Below are 21,297 nucleotides of genomic sequence, written 5' to 3' on the forward strand. Positions count from 1 at the left end.
CACATATTCACAATTCATATCATAATATAACATGTATGGGTATCATGGGGAAAGCTTACTTGAGCTCGGCCGATTACACGCATCACACTCCTTGTTCTTTATTAAAAACCCTTAATTTTAAATTTTTTTGAAAAATATTCTTCTTGTAAAAATCTTTTAAACTCTATATTTGAGTCCAGGCACACTCGAGAGTGTATCTGAATCCCTCAAACCAGGGCTCTGATACCAACTTGTAACACCCCTAAATTTAGAGCCAAAAATTTTCATTTTTAATTAAGTAATTATAAAAACCATTAGTATGAAACATCAATAGTGTCAACTCATTTCATAATCAAAAACTAGTATTTCAAATAACCTAAAACATGTCATAGAAAAGTAATATCCGAGTACAACTCCTAAAGATCTCATAATGCGGAAATCATTGTGTGATGCATTGCGATCATGTCAGCTCCTTTCCATTTGAAGAAGTACCTAAAACCAAAACTGAAAACCGTAAACACAAAGTTTAGTGAGTTCATCCATCATACCACATACCATACGATAAACATATTGTCAGGTATATATGAGTGCCCAACCTACCCTACTTAGTATACATGGGTGCTCAACCTACCCATGTCAGACATACCGGGTGTCCGACCTACCCCTGTCAGGCAAACCTGGGTACCCGACCTACCCATGTCAGGCATATCTCGGTGCCCAACCTACCCTCCGGTTTACTTCAACCATTTACGGGGTCTATTTCACCCCTACCATTACCACATAATATCATATCAAAAACATACTGTCAGGCATATCTGGGTGCCCGACCTACCCTCCGGTTTATTTTAACCGGTTACGAGGTCTATTTTGCCCTCCTACCACTATCACATAATCACATAATATAATCATATTGTTAGGCATATCTGGATGCCCGACCTACCCTCCAGGTTATGACAACTGGTTATGGGGTCTAATCCACCCCTCCTACCACTATCACATATTATCATAACATACTAGAAATAAAGCATAACAGATAGTGGCATACCAGAAAATTATCACAAAGACAATAATCTCTACTATAAACAACTACTAGTGGGTTGGCATTGCTGCCTTCGACCCACTCATACAGGAAGGTAACTCACTTTGCACTGCTGAAGTTTCGCAGATAAAACCCTAGCTGTTGGATTACGGATTCCCGAATTGTCAACATCAAAACAACACCAAATTAATAATTGGGTTCCAATACATAACCATAAGTCCATGTTTGGGGTAAAAAGACTACTTTACGCCCAACCTAGCTTGATCCCATCCCAAGGCCCCAAACACACTCCGAAGGCCCAAAAACCCAAACAATGAACCAAAGCCAAACATATGACCCAATTTTCTAAATTGGGCCCAAACCCTTCACATGGGCCTTACCCTAAAGCCCATCCAAATTCCCTAGTCCATATACTTGTATTTTGATGGCCCATCAAGAATCCAAACATCTATGCCCAACTCAAAACCCAACACAATTAGGGTTTTCACATAAAATGATAATTAGGGTTAATTAGAAACACTTAACCCATTAAGGGATTAATCCATTAAGTCCATCAATCTACTAGGTCAATCATACAGTGTGGTTGGGCTTGGTTTATAATTCCAATCCAATTGTCCAATATGCGGGTCCCAAAAATCCCAAAAATAACATATCAAAAATTAGGGTTTTCTAAACCCTAATTAGAGTTTCCAACCCAATCGCATGCCAATTAGACAGATGGTTAAATTTTTACGTTAATTAATGTTAATTAAGTCGAGCACCACCCACTACCACCTTGGGTAGTAGTGGTCAATGGTGGCTCACGGCGTCGGCTACCACCTCGTGGTGATGGTTATAATTTTAAACTAAATATGTTCACGCATCTCAAATAGAAATCTAATCACACTCAATGCACACCACCACCCAACACGGTGGCTGGTGGCTGCAGAAGGCGGCAGCCACCACCTCACGCTGGTGGTGGTGGGTTTCGAGTCGAAATCTGGCAACCAACTTACATACATCATAATGTCCAAAAAGAAACACACACACAATAAAGCACACACACACACGCTCAGCCACCCTTGTGGCGGCAGGCATTGGTTGGAGGTGATAGCCACCACCTCACGGTAGTGGTGGTGGTTCTGTTTTGATTCCCGGTCACACAACATACACACCAGCACACACACACATTAACTCTTGATCACAACCACCCACAATCGTACAACAACACCAAAATATACACACACACGAGCAAGAACACCCACCGTGTTGTTGCATTTAATTCATGCAGGAGGGCGATGGCGGAGTGACGACGAATGGGCGGTAAAACAACACCGCAACAACAGACGGCACCAACGACTGCAAGATTATCGACCGGCGATGCCGGTGGCGTGGTAGACGGAGAGTCGGAGGGAGGAGGTGCTGCACGACCAAGAACAACAGTAGTGACAGCCGTGACATGGTCCTCAGCGGTCTGTCTTCATTGGCAACAGTGGTCTGCCGGTGGCCTTGGTTGATCGGAACAACAATTGGATAGGGTGGTGGCGGCTAGACAATGGAGATACAAGGTGGCGGCTAGAAGAACTCTTTTAGGGTTAGGGTTAACATGGGCGTAAGGTGACGGGTTATATGCCCGCTCAATGAAATCTTTCTCATAAATACACTTTCACCCCCTCCATGTCAGTTCTTTTCAACTTAAGTACATATTTTACCATTCAGCCCTCAGCATTCCAAAATACCTTCAATTTAAGTCTAATATTTTACCAAACACCCCCTGAATTCTGAAAATGTTTACAAAATAAATCCCGAAATGACACTTTAACCCCTGAAAATCCAAATCATATCATTTGGCTCCTCGAAACCAACACCCTACTAAATATTATGGATTTTAGGGCTACTATAAAAGAATATAAAATATAAATTACATCTTGGGGTTCAAGGTTTATTAGTTAATTGCTCAATTTCAACTGGAATGTTACACTGTCGCATACCTGCTGAATCAACTCAGTGGTCTTAAGCACTACCTCATTGCTTCCCATGACCCGATGTCCGACCTCTCCCCAACAAACTGGGGTCCTACACCTCCTTCCATATAACATCTCAAATGTTGGTTAATCAATACTAGCATGATAACTGTTTTTGTAGGAGAACTCTGCCAGTGGAAGGTAATTATCCCAACTCCCTCCAAAATCCAGCACACAAGCCTTAAGCTTATCCTCGAGCGTCTAGATCGTCCGCTCACTCTGACCGTCGGTCTAACTGTAGACCTGGTAATTCGTGTCATGAAAATGTGTCAGCTGCGAATTTGACATGATACGATTACACGATGAGAAATAAGCTTTATCTCAATTTTTAAGATGTATTCGTGTCGTGTATTCGTGTCATGTCGTGTCTCTCACAGATTCGTGTTTTCGTGTCTGAAATTGCCAGGTCTAGGTCTAAGGGTGGTACATTGTACTAAAATGCAATTGAGTGCCTAACTCCTCATGGAACTTCCTCAAAAATCTGGAGGTGAAACGAACATCGTGGTTAGAAAGCGCAGATACCGGCACCCCATGCCTAACTACCACCAGCCAAACATAGATATCCGCTAGCTTTTCTGTAGATATACTCTCAACAATCATAATAAAATGTGCACTCTTGGTTAATTTGTACATAATTACCCAAATAGAATCAACACCCCACATCATCCTGGGTAATTTGTTGATGAAGTCCATAGTAATCTCTTCCCATTTCCACATATGTATGGGTAACGGTTGCACCTTACCATGGGGTCTCTGGTATTCAACTCTAACCTTCCTACAAGTCAAACACTGCTCAACAAACCAGGCAACCTCCCTGTTCATACAGGGCCACTACAAACTCAACCTCAAATCTCGGTACATCTTCGTGGCCCCGGGTGGATAAATAACTTTGATTTATGCGCCTTCTCCAAAATCGTCTGTCTTACCCCACCTGATGTCGGAACCCAGACCCGCCAAACTGGGTCAATAACCCTCGATTGTCTCTAATAAACAAAGGAATATGCCCTCTAATCTGCTCAGTCTTCTAATTTTCCTTTTTTCAACCTTCTACCTGAGCCTCCTTGATCAAATCCATCAAGGTTGAAGTAATAGTCATCCTTAAACAAATATCTCGGATAGATGAGTACACCGCCTTACGGCTCAAAGCATTGTCCAGCATATTAGCCTTCCCGGGGTGATACAAAATCTCACATTCGTAGTCTTTTACCACATTTAACCACCTCAGTTGTCGCATATTCAAGTTCAACTGATCCATCAAATACTTCAAACTCTTACGATCGGTGTAGATAGTGCATCAAACCTCGTACAAGTAGTGCCTCCAGATTTTGAGGGCAAACAACACCGCCCCCAATTCCAAATCATGTGTGGGGTAATTCGCCTCATGAGGCTTCAGCCACCTCGAGGCATAAGCAATCACATGCCCTCTCTGCATAAGGACAACTCCCAATCCTGAAATAGAAGTGTCACCATACACCACAAAATCATCCAATCCCTTAGGTAACGCAAGAATTGGGGTCTCGCTCAATTTCTGCCTCAGAGTCTCAAAGGCCAACTGTTGATCTAGACCCCACCAAAAGGTTACATTCTTCTTGGTCAGGCATGTCAAAGGCACTGCAATCTTGGCGAAGTCTTGAATAAATCTCCGATAATACCCTACAAGACCCAAGAAACTCCGAATCTCAGATGCATTCTTTGGAACTTCCCAACGCATCACAACCTCAATCTTGGTCGAGTCAACCAAGATACCACACTGGTTGATGATGTAACCCAAAAACTACACCTCAGGTAACCAATACTCACATTTGGAGAATTTGGCATAAAGCCACTCCCTCCTCAAGGTCTCCAACACCTCTCGCAAATGCTGCTCATGCTACTCTTTGGTCTTGAAGTATACCAAAATATCATTAATGAAAATAATCACAAACCGATCCAACATCGTCCTACAAACCCGGTTCATGATATCCATGAACATTGTTGGTGCATTGGTGAGCCCGAAAGGCATCACCAGGAACTCATAATGACCATAGCAAGTTCTAAAGGCCATATTATGTACATCCTCATCCCTGATCCTCATATGATGGTATCCTGACCGAAGATCAATCTTGGAGAACCAAGATGCACCCTGAAGCTGATCGAATAAGTCGTCGATCCTCAGAAGTGGGTAACGGTTCTTCACTGTTATCTTGTTCAATTCCCGATAATCGATACACATCTTATGTGACCCGTCCTTATTTTTCACGAATAGGATCAGTGCTCCCCATGGGGAACTTCTCGGACGGATAAAACCCTTGTCTAGCAGCTCCTGCAGCTGCGTAGATAACTCCTACATCTCAGGTGGTGCTAGGCGATATGGCGCCTTGGCTATCAGTGCCGAACCAGGCATCAAATCAATCTGAAACTCAACCTACCTCTCGGGAGACACTCCCGGAAACTCCTCAGGAAAGACGCTGGGAAAATACCGCATAATGGGTACCCTGTTCAACTCCGACGTGGTCTCAACTCCCAATTCCATGACATAAGCCAGAAACCTAGAACAACCTTGCTGATGAAGCCTCCTAGCCCTCTCGGCTGAACAGGGAGCTGGCCCATGTGAAGCTCTCTCACCAGTAATGACTAATTCTCTGCCACTTAGGGTTCAAACTCTCACTAAATCCCACTCACAATCAATCACGACCCCATTGCCCCGAACCAGTCCATCCTGATGATCACCTTCAATCCCCTCAAGGGAATTAGTACCAAATCGATAGGAAACCTCTCAATAAACATGTTCAAAACACATCCTCAGAATACCCATGCATCGCTCACAGTACGATCACCCGTAATGTCCACCTCCAGAGGGGAGTCCAAAGTCCCCGGAGCGTCTCGAAACTTTTTGTTGAGCGCAAGAGATACAAAGGATCGGGTATCCCCCGAATCAAATAAAACATGAGCCGACAACCCATTGACCAAAAAGGTCCCTATACAAGATCATAACAAACATAATCATAACAAGAAAACAATAAAATATAGAGATAAGTCACATACCAGTAACTACATCTGGCGCTACTTGGGCCTCATCAGTTTTCAATTGAAACACCCTACTCTTCACCGTAGAAGCCTCCGCCTTGCCCTGGCGGCCATCAATAATCCTCAAGGTGGTTGGTGCAGGCGCCACCACCGCTCCACTAGACAACCTCGGATAATCGGCCTTTTTATGGTCAGTCTGGTTACAGTGAAAGCAAATCAAGCCCCTCTTGGGAAACTCCCTGCTCATGTGGCCCGACTGACCACAACTGTAACATACCGAGCTAGCTACCCGACAGGCCTCGCTGTGCGGCTTGCCACACTTTGAACAACGGCCCTGACCCTGCTGGCCTCTGCTAGAAGTATTGGAGGTCTTAGGCTTCTTGGCCCAAGACACCGCTGTCTACACCTGCTCCGACTTCAGCTTCGTCTGGAGCTCCAACTCAATTTCTCGATCAAACCTATGTACGAACTCATCCCATGTCATCACTGTCACACCCGTCATCACTATCTCACATGTAACCTCCTCCCACCAGGCCCATGCTTAGTCCCTCAGCATGCATGACGCAAATCCCACCATGGACGCCTCGAGGCAAAAACACATGTGCTAAGCATTCTCCGTGTTAGCGATCCAACGATGGCTAGTGATGGGGTCCTTAGCCCCAAAGAACTTAGGCGCTCTGCACGCCTTGAACTCCCAGAATGAGGGAGTTAGAGTCCTAATCTGACCCACAACAATCTCGGCTCGAAATGATCTGAGATGCTCCTCCATGATCTCCACAATCCACTCCTTGACGGTACCGAAAATCACCGAGGTAGTGTCAAGGATGCCACAAGTAATCTCGGGTATAGGTCATGTGATTTCCGTAGTACGGGCCCAATACTACCTTCCACACCTACCTATACCTTCCTCAAGGTCATACCTGATACCTCTAATTCACCCAACTATACTAAGAACATAACTCATACTAGCACACACACATATCCTAGACTCTTCTAGGATTTCTTAATCCTCATAGAACCAGAAACCCCAATCAACACTGCAAGTTGCCTTACTCAAGCAAATTATACATAAATAGAATCACATAGACTTTCAAATAAAGTTTCTACCCTAAGTCCACAACAAAACAAGGAACATGAAACGAGGCACAACGCATCATTCTAGGGCTATGAAATCCTAAGCATATATAACTTTGAAAGCATAAACTTAGCAAATAACAGAGTCAACATTGATTCTAAGGAATATATGGCATCGAATTTTCCGAGGCTATAAGGCATCACACAAATCAGGAAATTTTATCACATAATCCCTGAAGGTATCCTTAGCCCTATTATAGCATGCACTTCACATATCAACATACTAGTTGCAATACATAAGCGTGGTTAATTTTTAGGAAACACTTACTTGAGCTTGACCAATCGCACGCCTTGCACTCTCCTATTTACTTAAGAAAACCTTTTTCAGAAAATTTTGATTCTTTTTCTTTTGAAAAGATTATCATTTCCTTAGTTTGAGTTTTGATACACCTGAGGGTGTGCCCGAATTCCTCAAACCAAAGATTTGATACCAACTTGTAACAACCCAAGAACTGGATAAAAACTTTCATTTTCAAATAAGAGATTATAGTCATAAATTGTTTCCAAACCCATTATAGAATAAACATGTTTAATTATCAGAGTAACAATATCGGTAAGTGTGGAAAACAGTGGGGAGTGAATGTTGCGCCATCAGGTCGAGCCCTTCATTTTCATATCGAAAGTACCTGAAACCACAATACAAACTGTAAGAAAAAGCTTAGTAAGTTTCCTAAATACCACATAACATACAATAACAAAATACCACAAAAAATACATATGATTGCCATGGGCTACCCACATGGTCTTTTCCCTAGAATGCCATTGGCTACCCCCATGGTCTGACATCCAAGTGCCATGGGCTACCCCATTGTCTTCCATACAAGTGTCATGGGCTACCATCGAGGTCTTTCGGTCAAACAAATACATATACAACTATCATTATGCATGTCAAGTAATGGGTATACATTAGTGCCTTTGACCCATTGATATAGTAAGAAGACTCACCTCGGTCAGCGGGTAACTACTGAGTGCTCAGCTATCGATTCGACAATCTCACACTGAATATACATAAATCACCCTAATTAGAATTAGGTCACAAACTCAAGGCATGGGCCAAAACCCTAAGTCCAACTCCTATAATATGCCCCATTTCACCCATCCCATAATGGGCCTAACCATATTCGACTCATTCACAATAACGGGCTCCATGGCCTAAAAGACCCAAACTAAGACACGTAAGGCCCATAATAGAAAATTAGGCCCACCTATCCTAAACAGGCCAAGGCCCATAACTAGTTAAGGCCCAAAAGTACCAAAAGTCTAGAACTTTTCCAACAGCCCATTGGGCGTATGCGCATCGTGATCATCATTATGCTTAGTGTACTTGGTCTTCAGGCAGTACACACAATTTACATCTTAGTACGCCCAACGTACTAAGTTGTTAAGCATATTTAGTCATTAAGTGATTAATCCATGCAGTCACTTTGTCAACTTACAGATCTTATTCATTTAAGGGGTCCTAGGGCATAAAGTTGGAAAGTTTTTGTCTTTGCATGCCTTATGGGAGCCCAACATCCCATTTTTTCCATTAAGACTTACTTTATAGACCTATACTCATGCATGGTGCCATAATAACCTTCAAGATAGCATTTTTATTCCTTTAACACACCAAATGGATTAAGATCTAGCATTACAAGATTCTAGAGTTGCTCAAACTCACAAAATAGAATCCATGGACCAAAAATGAGCTAATGAACAAACCCTAACTCTAAATATCAAAAGGATTAACAAGGTAGGAGCTTTTTACCTCCAAAAGCCTCCTAAGATGATGTAGATGCAGGATCTTGAAGCTCAACCATGACCAAGTCTTGCACACCAATTTCTTCTTCTTGAAAACACACAAAAAAGGGCCACAAGGTCACTTTCAAGCTCAAAGATCACACTCCAAAGAAAACTAGGCTTTTAGGAATATTTAGAGGTGTGGAGGTTGATAATGGAGAAGAACTAAAGGTCATAAATGAGCTTAAATATGGCTCAGACCCGAAAACTTAGGATTTTGCTTTTTGGCCACGTATGCCCTGTGTACATCTTCATACGCCCCACGTACGTGTTTCAAGTCCGTGATCCTGCCATCTATGTATACTAAGCGTACATATATTTACGCCCAGCGTACGGAGGACCACTTTTGCAAAATAAACTATGATCCAAGGACTAAAGATAACATACCTGAATCTGAGTGTTACATATAGAGTAAATTATGGACTTAATTTGGAAAAGAATGGGGATGGAGGGACTGAAAGCATAATAAAGGGGCTTATGTTTGGAGTTGGAGACGGGAATTAAACCCGTTCCCCTCCACCCTATTTCTACTCGGTACACATAAACCCTAACCCTAAAACTCATTCTTCAGCCGCCGCCCTTATACCTCCATACCTCCAGGCGCCGCCACCTCCTAGTCGCACATGGACCTCCTAGTCGCACATGGACCGCCAAGCACCCCCATTGTTGCTCTTGTTGCCAACGAAGATGAGGGTCGCGAGCCCAACATCGTGAATGTAGGGAGACCGGATGAATGATTCTTGTGGCCGTCGTGTCTCTCTCTATGTTAATGGCGCAACCTCCCTTCCACCCTCTTCGTTTCTTCTGCCATTTCTCCGCGTCGCCGACGACGCCATGCGGCTGTTTCGTCTTGCCGTTACTCTTCGACCACCACCTGCCACCATGAGGGTGGCTGATTTGTATGTGTGTTTAGTGAGTGCTCTTGTTTCATGTATTTGTGTGTGTGTGTGTGTGTCACTACTACAATTCGTGAGGTGTGTGTGTGTTTTGGTTGGCGGAAAATCGAAAAGAATCACCATGGTAGCCAACTATGGTGGCTGCCGCCTTGCTGTCACTTTCTGTCGCCACTATCCACCATATAAGGTGGTTGTATGTGTAATATGGGGCATGTGTGTTTGTTTCTGCATGATTGTTGTTGTGGGAATTGTTGGTTGGATTTTAACCTGAAACTGCCACTACAGCCGTGTGTGGGTGGATGCCGCCACAGACCACCGCCGACCACCACTACTCCAGGTGGCGGTAGGTGGTACTCAACTTATTAAACATTAATTACATAAACATATAACTTTAGTTCGGGTGGCTCGTGTTTTGGTTGGAAACCCTAATTAGGGTTTAGAAAATCCTAATGTCAAGAAAACCCTAGTTTTGAAGTTTTGTCACGACCCGCGTTAAAACTATAATGGAACTTTAAATTATACCCACTAATACCCTTCAATTAACTAAATGCAGTAATGGAATTAATGAATTAAGTCCTTAGGGGTTTAGTGTGGAACACTAACCCTAGTTATGATTTTATGTGGAAACCGAAGAATCGGGGAGCTCTATTTTGGACAATGGTCGGGCACGTATTTGGGCTATTGATTGGATTATTATTTCACTTGAGAATGACTAAGTCAAACCTTAATCAGTCTTACCTTTAGGTGATTAAGTCCTTAATGGTTTAAGTGTTCTTACTTAACCCTAATCGTTATTTTATGTGAAATAGTCATTGTTGCAAGTGACTATGACCTATGATCGGGGATTGTCTCAAGTATCTTCTTGTAGGTGATTGGAAGCGAGTTGAAACTAGTAGATTTCTTCATTGCTACGGTGGTTACCTACGTGCATATCGAGGTGAGTTTCGCCTCACTATACCTATGGGTCGAAGGCACCAATGCCGACCCACTATTTTTGGTTATTTGTTAGTAGAGGGATGCCTTAGGGACTATATATAGTCATGTAGGATAGACTGAGGATTCTTGATCTAATCTCTCTTACCTGTTCCATGTTTGGTTGTGGTTCTAGAGTAGGATCACATATCCGGGTAACTATCTCACCTTTGAGTATATACGACCATGCATTCGTTGGATTGTTGATATTTAGTATGCTGATATGTTGTAGTAATCTGTTAGATTCGTGTTCTGGTATCGAGTATGCTGCTATGATGTAGTGATTTGTTAGAATTGTTTTCTGGTATCTAGTATGTTATTGTGCTGTAGCGATTTGTTAGATTTGTCACATGGTATTGAGTATGTTGCTTTGTTGTAATAATCTGTAGAAATGGATGTTATCCGTGCTTGCTAGTCTAGGCTCTCTTGCTCCAAGCTCTCTTACATATTCCTTGTTAGTTGTGGCTCTAAAATAGGATCACCTATTCGGGTGGCTATCTCACCTTTGGTTACGTATGGTTACACATTCTATGGACTTACTTTCTTATTTTAAAATTCCTAAATTAAAGTTCATTAGTTTATTTTGTTTATGTATTTAAATTTAAAAGATTTAAAAAAATCAATTTTAATAATTCATTATTTTTCTTATTTTCTTATAAATCTAAAGTTCTTAAATATTTAGACATTTTATATTTATTTTTTTAATTAACCCATGTAATACATGGGTCTTACACCTTTTATATATATATATATATATATACACACACACACACACACTACCTTATAATAGATATCTAACTATTTCCATAAATAGATTCAATATAATAATAATATTTTTTTAAGACGTCCAAACCATTAAGCTGATAGTACAAGTAATCCTTAATAAAATAATATTAAATTTTAAACTTAACCCTTTTATATAAAATCATACAAAAAATTATACAATAAGTACAAGTTCCCAGTGCAAGTTATTTTCAATTTGACCTGGCTTCTCGGCATTATCTTCATTTAAACCTAGAGACTTATTCAACTTGGAAAGTAACCAAAAAATCGCTTTGAAAGAATAAAATTCTCCATCAATCTCTCTAAATCCTCCCACTCTACAAACCGGCCACTGCTGTTTCTTTTCCCTTTCTCGGTGACTCATCCCAACCTCTTCGCTTTGTGTGTGCTGGAAACCAAGAATTGTTTGAATATCAAGAAGGATGGTGCTAAGAAGAGCGAAATATCTAACTATTTCTATAAATAGATTCAATATAATAATAATATTTTTTTAAGACGTCCAAACCATTAAGCTGATAGTACAAGTAATCATTAATAAAATAATATTAAATTTTAAACTTAACCCTTTTATATAAAATCATACAAAAAATTATACAATAAGTACAAGTTCCCAATGCTAGTTATTTTCAATTTGACCCGGCTTCTTGGCATTATCTTCGTTTAAACCTAGAGACTTATTCACTTGGAAGTAACCAAAAAATCGCTTTGAAAGAATAAAATTCTCCATCAATCTCTCTAAATCCTCCCACTCTACAAACCGGCCACTGCTATTTCTTTTCCCTTTCTCGGTGACTCATCCCAACCTCTTCGCTTTGTGTGTGCTGGAAACCAAGAATTGTTTGAATATCAAGAAGGATGGTGCTAAGAAGAGCGAAATAAGCTTCAAAAGGGTGAAATCAACCATAGAACCTTAATGTATTGACTTCAAAATCAAATTCAGATGCATGTATTTGCTATTGTTCATGATTTTTAGATAATTTTCTTTCAAACTTCGCACCACCACCATCACGCCCTAAAATCACTCTTTGTCTAGATTTCAATCCCTAAAACTCACCTCGATCTTGATATTTTGCAGCTAGGAGACAGCCTAGGATTTCTCTCTACACCCAACCATCTGTTATTGGCCGCCACTAAGCTCCCTAGAATCGATTTTCTCTATGGCGTCCGCCTTTTCAATCTCCCGACCTAGAACATGCCAAATAAAGCTAAAATGGTTTTTCTTTTGCTATTAGGTGTGTAGGTTGAGGTCTCGCTGGTTATCCATCTACGATCTCTTACAGGTTGTAGTTCTCGTGGGGAACTCATTGACTGGGCAAACCAAATGGATTTGACCTATATTCTCTTTGATTCCAGATAAAGTTTTTTTTTACCTAGCTTCTCTTTTATTTCAAACCCAAAATGGAATTTTTGTGCAAGATCACATCTGATACTGTTTGGTTTGATGTGCAGGTTTCCTTCCTCTAAAAGAACCATTTAGAAATGTGATCTCTGGTTCAGGAACTGAATCTTATATTTTTTTGGAGGCTCCTCATCTTGTCGATGATTACTACTTGAATTTGTTGGATTGGGGAAGTGGCAATAGCTCTAGGGAGCATAATGTATCTTTGGGATGATATTGATGGTAATACCTCAAAACTCATGTCACAAGTTTCAAATGGGTGTTTGTAGGCTTAAACTCGAACCTATGATATGGAGATACGAATGATGGAGATGGAATGTTACTGCATATTTTGTTGGTCTGTTGGACCTCTGACCCACGAAACAACAACGGCTTGATTGGGATGTTGGCCTCAAGCGACTAAGGTAACGTATATGGTTCCTCTTCTATTAATTTGTCTACATTTTTTTGCTTTAATTTGTTTTAGTAGATCCAACCGTAAGTGATGTCAACGTGGTTTGCTTTATTTTGATTTTGTTGTGATAATGTTGATGTGTATGATTTTCTACCATTAGGATATTCTGTTTCTTAACCTGCCATAGTTGTGCCTTTACATGGTATTCAAAAACTAACACTTTGATGCCCATCTCTTCCAGTCGGAGATGAATCTCAGCAAAGAACGATTACCCTGACTATTCGGTAAGATTTATTTGTATTTACTTATAATTTGATTTTTTTAGAAGGGTGGTTTTTTAGGGTTATCACTGAACGATGGTGGCTAAAAGAGGTTAAAATCAGAAATTATGTGTTAAAAGGTAATAGCCTGCTCTTTGTTCTTTGTTCTGGAGATTTTAATTCCTTTTTATTTTGATTCTTCATTTGTTTTATTATTTGATTTCATCTGTGGCGTTTGCTACAAAGAAAATCACCCATTTTTTCTTGAGTTTGTCGTTATATCAGTAGTCGGTTGTGTTTTAGGTTAGTATTTGAATCAGTATCCCTTGCTTTTAGGAATTGAATCGTATCCTCTTTTTTCAACAATTGAATGGCACTATCAGCAATTGAATTAGTCAACAGAAGATACACTTTATATAAATTGCATCTCTTCTGTCAGCCGATTAAAACCCTAAAATGTTGAACTCTCTCAATCGGCGACCAATGCCTACCCGTAGAAGATGTAGATGACGACCAGGCAAATATTTATAGATTACACCTGCCTTCACTCATATCTCGCCCATACACCTCTTGGGGCAACTGATTGCACAACAAGAGATATACAATCGAGTTGCTTCAGGTCAAACACGATCCAACGCCACAGTCAATCAGCCATCTCTCTCACAACCACCGTTTCCCGTCACTGCCAAGACCTATGCATGTTTGATAACATGAAATCTACCTAAAAGAATCCACCTTGATCTCTTTATCGCCTAATCGGTTGTTTTTTCAATTAAACATATGTTATGCTGCTTTTTAGTTATAAGATAATTGTTTGTGTTATTATTTTTGTCGTTGTGATGAAAATTTTGGAGCTATGGAGAAATCGGAGGGATGATTTATAGATTCCAGTGAGTCTGATGTGTGTTTTAAAGCAAAGTAGGTTCACGAGTTCTGATTTCTTTTTCTTTTTTTGTTGCAGGTTACTAGGTAAAAGTTTAGTATTTTTTAATGTTATTAGCAAAGCCCCTTTTGGTGTTGTATCACCTCGACCATTCCCGTCGTCTTCCTACTTGCTATATTGTTTGTTCCTGTTAGGGCGGAACAGGAAACGAGTAAGTAAAGAACTATCGAGAGAGCGAGAGATCGAGGCTAAGGGGAGGAGGCGTAGAAGCAACGAGAGAGTTTTGGTGCTTGATTTAGGTTTGTTAAGAAGCATCTATGATTTCTTCACTTACTCTAAATTATTCATCCCATATCTAAATTCTCTATCTATAGGTCCATCTCCTGTTTACAAGTCCGAGTGTCCGAAATCAGGGTAGATGTCTATGTAGTATGCAAAGCAGGTGTTAAATGTCAGCACATATCTAATTCCAAGTTGAGGTTTTCGAAAATGAGCAGGTTTCTGATTCCAAGTAGGTATTGTAAAACATTTCGATTCAAATTAAGGTTATTCTGTAAACATTCGCTGATTTTGCTATTTTTAACCATTTTGTTGTTTGATTTTTCAATCCCAGTACGGTTTAGAGACCTAAAAATTCACTCCCTCTTCTACATTTTCAGTTACAGGCGAGTATGACCTCCTTTTCTAGGTTTTATTTAGATTTTTAAGCGACCATCCTTCGTTATGTTCTTTATTACATAAATGTTTTAATTTTGAAGGGTTTAGTTGCATAGAGAAATAGAACAGGAGTATTGATGTTCGAAGCACATGGTTATCTTTGCTTATAATGTTGTCAGGCTAGGAAATAGTAGCTAAAAATGAGATTTATAGTCGAGTCTTTAAAGGCCATCCTTCAATCTGGGTCAAAGTGAAACATATCATAGTTGTGAATGGAAAGCTGTTGATGGGCAAAATTGGCAGAAACAAGTATGGAAGCGGGCTTTTGACATACATTTTTCTTAATTTTCTCGTGTTTTGTGCTTGGATTTAACCCTCTTTCAGTCTTTCTTGTGTTTGGTTATTATTGTCAAGAAAATATACATGGACTTGAAGGTGTACTCTGGATACTATTTTTGCTACTAATGAAAGTGTATTTTTGACATACATTTTTTCTAATATGCCTATGTTTTGTTCATACATATAGTTGAATATCACAAATCAGTTATTTGATGTTTTCATCCCTTTGGAAGTGAAATATCAATATTTGTTAAGTTGTATGATTATTGTTGTAGTTTTCTTATTTCCATCGTTAATGTTTAATACACTTGAAATCTTGAATCTTGATAGGCTACATGTGAGAATCTGACTAGAAAGTGAAGAATTATGATGATCCGAGGGTTCTTCTATTGAATTCTTGAAGTATGTACATTTCTTACACTTACACACACTAAAATTGGAGCTTTTACTTCATCAGAGGCTGCTTTCTATCACCTTTTTGTTTTGATTACCTTTTTTATATTTAGTTGTTAGGGGTTTATTTATTGTTCAAATGCAAATAACAAAAAACTATTAAGTTGTTTTTTTTATTCCGGTTGAAGTATTGGTGCCTCACGAAAGCAAATTGTTATTTACAGGTAAGTTTTTTTTTTTTTTTTTTTTTTTTTTTTTTTTTTTTTTTTTTAATTCCGGTTAAAGTATTGAAATTTGCTCATATGCAGGTAAGTACATGGAGGGACGGAGGATTGAGACAGTTTGCTTCTATTTGATAATCATTCAGTTTATTCCCATATATGGTTCATTCGTGAATAATATTCTTGGTTTTATTGGATCCATATCTTAATTATGCAGTATAGTTAATGTTGCATTGCATAAGCTCTGTTATGATTGATTCTTAATAATTGGGTGAAGTTGTTATGATTAGAATTATCTTATCACTTATGATGCAAAAAAATTGTTTTTAATAAATTATTTCGATTTTGTATGATGAAAATTTATGTAATACAGTAGTTAATTAAATTGTTGACACTTAACCTATTATGATCGTATTTGAATGGTAAAGAATTAAATTTGCATTAGTTACTTAACCGAGGCTATAATCTTTACACTAAAACTAATACATAATTTTTTTTAATTATTTTTTGTCAATCTTGGATACATACAATTAAAACTATTTAAACTCTCTTTTCAGATGAGAAAGCCGTTTTGATTAAGACATCAATTGTTTTCATAATGACTTTTTTTTTGAAAGAAACCAATAAAATGATGAAATTGTGTAGAAATTAATATGATGGAGTTAAAATGAAGAATGAAGGAAATAAATAGTAACAAAAATAAAAATAGAACGGAGAGAATATGTATATTTAATGATGAAGATTGAAACAAAAAACAAAGTGAGAAAACGTAGAATTCCCAAATTGCCGCTCTTGATTTAAGTACGATGTTGTATGTGTGGATGTATATGATTGGGTGTGTGTGGTTGTATCTGTCTGAGTAGACATGTACGAATGTGTGTTAATTAAGTTTATACGTGTGGATGTATATGGTTGGGTGTGTGTGGTTGTATTTGTCTGAATAGACATGTACGAATGTGTGTTAATTAAGTTTATACGTATGTGTTTACTAATTTTCTTTTCCCTTTTCTAATTATATCTTTAGATATGCATGTTTTTGTGTCCAAAGTATATGAGTGGTCATTTTTTATTGAGTTATTCTCTTCCTTTTTTTTTTTTTTTATCTTTGATGTTATTTGCATGCGTTTTAAAGTATGTATGATTTTTCTCCAATTAGATTTGATCCAAATAATAAACATGAAACCTTAATATATGAAATATGGACTAAAATTGAAATAAAAAACAATCATTTTTTAACCTAAACAATACAAAAGGACATACCACACACAAGAGAATTTGCAATTACTATTAGAATAGAAATAAATAATAAATTGAGAATTAATTAAAGTAAAAATTAAATAAATATATGAGTTATCAGTATTACATTATGTTTTCTATGCAAATTAAATGTAGTTTGAACCCTATATAAGAATACAAAGTTGTTCTATGTGCATCATGTCCCAGTAGAGATGAATCTATAAATGATATTTGATACATTGTTTGTTTTATTTTAAGATGACATGCTTCTAAATATAAATTAAACTTTGAAACAAAACTAATCGTCGAAAAAAAAACTATTTGACGAAAGAAACTAATTATCAAATGAACCTATTCGCCGCCGCCGCTTTGCGCGGGTAAACGGCTAGTATATATATATATATATATATATATATATATATATATATATATATATATATATATATATATATATATATATATATATATATATATATATATTAGACTATTTTAAAATATTTACACATATTCTAAAGTCCCGATTTTTTTTGTTTATTTTATTATTATAAAGTTTAGAAAAAACATAAATAAATATGATTTTTTATAATTTATAATTTATTTTTTAGTATTTTTATTTTTTTACACCCAAAAAATAAAAGCTTGCTACATTTTAACCCAACGCATTTTTTGAATTTTTTTACTAAAATTAAAAACTCTACTCTTTTTTTGAAATTATTTGCAAGGATTCTAGAAAAAACATTTTGTTCAACTAAACGGGCCATAAGGGTACGTTTTGGCTGTGAAAAAAGTTCATTTGTTTTCCATAAATTCTTTGTTGGAATAATGAAATTTTTTAAAATGTGTTTTGTTTAATATTTTTGCTATCCATTACACCCCCACTAAACCCCATCCTTATTTATTAAAACTGTTTTATTTTATGTTAAAATATGTTAAATATTGTATTGTTTGAAATAACAAAATTTAAAAATAAAAGCTGTTATAAATTACTCGTCCAAACACGATTTGATAATTTTTTAAAAAGAAAAGTAACAACTAAATCAGTTTTAATCAATTGCATTTTATAAAATTTCTAAAGAAAATTAAGAATAAAAAATTCACTCCTTTTTTGAAAACCTTTCCAAGAAAATTGAAAATAATTTTCACAACCACATACACTCTAATGTATTATTTATAGACGAATGGAAGTGACATGGACTGAAAACTAGCCTCTAAAGATAACCATTTTACATGGCACCCCCAATATTTTGGTTGCAAGAATAGCCCAACAGGTTACACGTTTTTTTTTTAAAGATTTTTTTTTTTTACAAAATGCACTTCTTCTTTCTCTTTTCAAAAGACTACCAATAAAAAGTTTTGTTCATTAGTTCTCAATTTTTACAAAATTTTGTTCATGTTGATTTTGATCTTCATCTTCGTATTAAAACTCAAGATTATAGAACCTATTATTTTCCAACTAACTTTCCGCCGTGTTCCAAATTTTTTCTTGACCCATCATTATACAAAGCCCAAGGCGACTCACAAGTCACAATACAACTTCAATTCTTCAACGCCACAATTATTAACTTACTGCATAAAGTAGACGCAAGCGGAGGGTGTTACGTTTTGAAGTAATCATAGAAATTTTTAATCAAATAATTGATGTATATATTAATTTTTTGACCAATAAATAAAACCATATTAAATTTTGAGATACATTAATCATCAATATGTATGGGTCATAAACTTTAACCAAGAGCAGCAGATAGAAGCTGGTTCCATGTGTCTGGAACCCCAGCAACACACCAATGAGTACAATCCATTCCTCTGAAGGCATTGAAACTACTTGGATGTCCATCTTTTCTCAATTGTGATAATCTTGTTATGTTGAGCAATGACACCGGTTTTTTAACACCACTCAAAACTTGCTCCACCACCATCTCCGCCTTTGGCCACCCTCCATTGTACGTTGATCCGTTTATCGGAAGCGTTTCTTTCCCACAATTCGTCACCCCCGGCTCATTCCAATCGGCCCCACTAAACAAATTTCATTTTAGACAATCAATATCTCATTGAATAAACACAAGAATATGAAATACTGTAATCGACCATACTTTGTTTGTTACTCGTGACAAGATAAAACAGACTGTTTTGTACAGGACTGCGATTGAAACCGAGATAGATGTAAATGAGATAGAAATTGCAATTTTTTATCCCATCAAGAAAAATACTCTGCTACATGGCATGTCTATACAGTCCAGTCCAGTCCAGTCTGGTATAACATATATAACAAAATGCTATCAAAGGGTCAAGAATGTTAAGTTACTTGTAATGAGATGGTGAGACTCCTTGGAAAAACACTCTGGTTTTCACTGTGTCTACATCGGAATCGATCCAATTTGCCCAAGTCGTTAAAGCCTCTCGAAAAGCAACCATCCGATCCATGTCCTTAAGTATCTTCCTACCTGTTTCAATATAATCCCATCTGCATCAAACCATAAAAATGTCAAATTATTTAATTAATGTCATTAAAGTCGCTTAAACAAAAATAACTAAAATTTATATTTTATACGCACGGTTGTTTTTCTCCTCGACGATACCACCAAAGCCAAGTATTGAAGATCAAAACGTCGTTCTCCTTCCAAACATCTCCATCTGTAATGGAGTCTAATTTCAAAACCCGGCCGATTTTCTCTTGCGTTATGTCTACCAAGTAATGAGACAAGAACATTGAAATTGAAACTCCATAATCCTACAAATGGACAAATATTTTATATATATTAACTTTTTTTATTAATATATTTACAAATTAATCTTGTATTACAATTAATTATTAAGTAATAACCTCATAGGTGACAGTTGTAGTTGAGTTAATGGTTTCTTCATGGATGTTGGACTCTGAAGGCAACGCAGCATGAAGAAGGCAAACCATTGATTGCCATTGATTTAAGCTTACTGAATCACCAACATACATGATCTTTTTTCCTCTCATTTTTCTCAAGAATTCTTCCGCATCGAATCTGAGGTGTTAAAATAAAATTATTTCAGTTTTGATTCTTAGCAAAAATTCATTGAACCAAACACCACCTAACATTCTTGAAGTGTGACGAAGAAACGAAGTTTTTTATTACAACACATGAATCAAGAGACCTTCATAAAGAGACGTCTAAGAAAAGTTAAGATAATTGGAATCAATATTCAAATTAGAATACATACACTTGAATACAAAACATACATATAATTCCAAAGGATGAGTATGGAGATCTAGCGTACTTGCATTACAAACATATTGTTGACTTTTAAAGAGTCAAACATACTTATTGATTGGAATGTTTGATTAAAATTTGTTATCGATTATAAGTGTATATACATGGAGATCGAGCGGGGGAATGGGGTACCTGGGTAAGAGACAATGGGTGGGCTGCCATCTGAATTTAAGGTAGGTAAGGTCGGGGCGACCGTATTTGATGCAGTCGTATTCCTTTCGAATGTGCGGACATTTTGTTGAATCATACATAGGATACGAAGCATCGTATACCCAACTTCCTTCGTACAAATCGCACTTATAACTATATACTGTTGCTGACATCACTCCAAACAAAGTAACCACCCAATACAAACTTCTCTCATCCATCATCATTCCCACGTCCACACCTACAAAATAAACAATATATATATATATATATATATATATATATATATATATATATATATATATATATATATATATATATATATTAATCTTTTTCTATATGTGAGTTTATAAGTTTTTCTATTTTATTAGATTCAATATAATATTTTAATGTAATAATTGCAATAAATTTAATAATAAATGGATATCAATTTTATTAATAAACTTACCTTTTAATTTCAAAATTCTCAATTTAAAGCTCATTAGTTTCTTTTGTATATTTATTTAAATTATTTGTTTAAATTTAAAATATAAAA

General features: G+C 37.3%; 1 protein-coding gene and 1 long non-coding RNA gene across 14 annotated transcripts; one reads left to right on the forward strand and one right to left on the reverse strand.

The window, feature by feature from the left end:
• Positions 1-12,268: 12,268 nt before the first annotated feature.
• LOC145101476 (uncharacterized) lies at positions 12,269-16,432 on the forward strand. Of its 13 annotated transcripts, XR_013705680.1 has the most exons (7): positions 12,269-12,506; positions 12,667-13,394; positions 13,626-14,826; positions 14,902-15,038; positions 15,141-15,192; positions 15,286-16,140; positions 16,225-16,432. It is a non-coding gene; the product is annotated as an uncharacterized LOC145101476 (long non-coding RNA). The 13 variants fall into 13 exon arrangements; XR_013705679.1 differs by having other exon boundaries at positions 14,902-15,192; XR_013705675.1 differs by having other exon boundaries at positions 14,902-15,042; positions 15,141-16,140.
• Positions 16,433-19,075: 2,643 nt separating this feature from the next.
• On the reverse strand, positions 19,076-20,983 carry LOC145098320 (protein trichome birefringence-like 38). The gene is made up of 5 exons (XM_079035958.1): positions 20,748-20,983; positions 20,195-20,369; positions 19,926-20,101; positions 19,676-19,834; positions 19,076-19,386 (listed from the first exon to the last, which is right to left on the reverse strand). The coding sequence occupies exons 1-5, from the start codon at positions 20,981-20,983 to the stop codon at positions 19,098-19,100; spliced, it is 1,035 nt and encodes a 344-aa protein (XP_078892084.1). The 3' UTR covers positions 19,076-19,097.
• Between the last annotated feature and the right edge of the window lie 314 nt (positions 20,984-21,297).

The sequence above is a fragment of the Lactuca serriola genome, chromosome 4 (genome assembly GCF_051521515.1).
Source record: "Lactuca serriola cultivar US96UC23 chromosome 4, Lser_US96UC23_V15, whole genome shotgun sequence".
Lineage (NCBI taxonomy): Eukaryota > Viridiplantae > Streptophyta > Magnoliopsida > Asterales > Asteraceae > Lactuca > Lactuca serriola.

Bases quoted from the DNA above. Each gene is read 5' to 3' on its own strand.
- LOC145098320 (XM_079035958.1), bottom strand. From the start codon at position 20,983: ATGGATGAGAGAAGTTTGTATTGGGTGGTTACTTTGTTTGGAGTGATG. The intron at 20,102-20,194 runs GTTATTACTTAA...GTCCATTTGTAG, and splicing joins CTACAACTGTCACCTATGAG to GATTATGGAGTTTCAATTTC. The intron at 19,387-19,675 runs GTAACTTAACAT...AAATTTGTTTAG, and splicing joins GTCTCACCATCTCATTACAA to TGGGGCCGATTGGAATGAGC.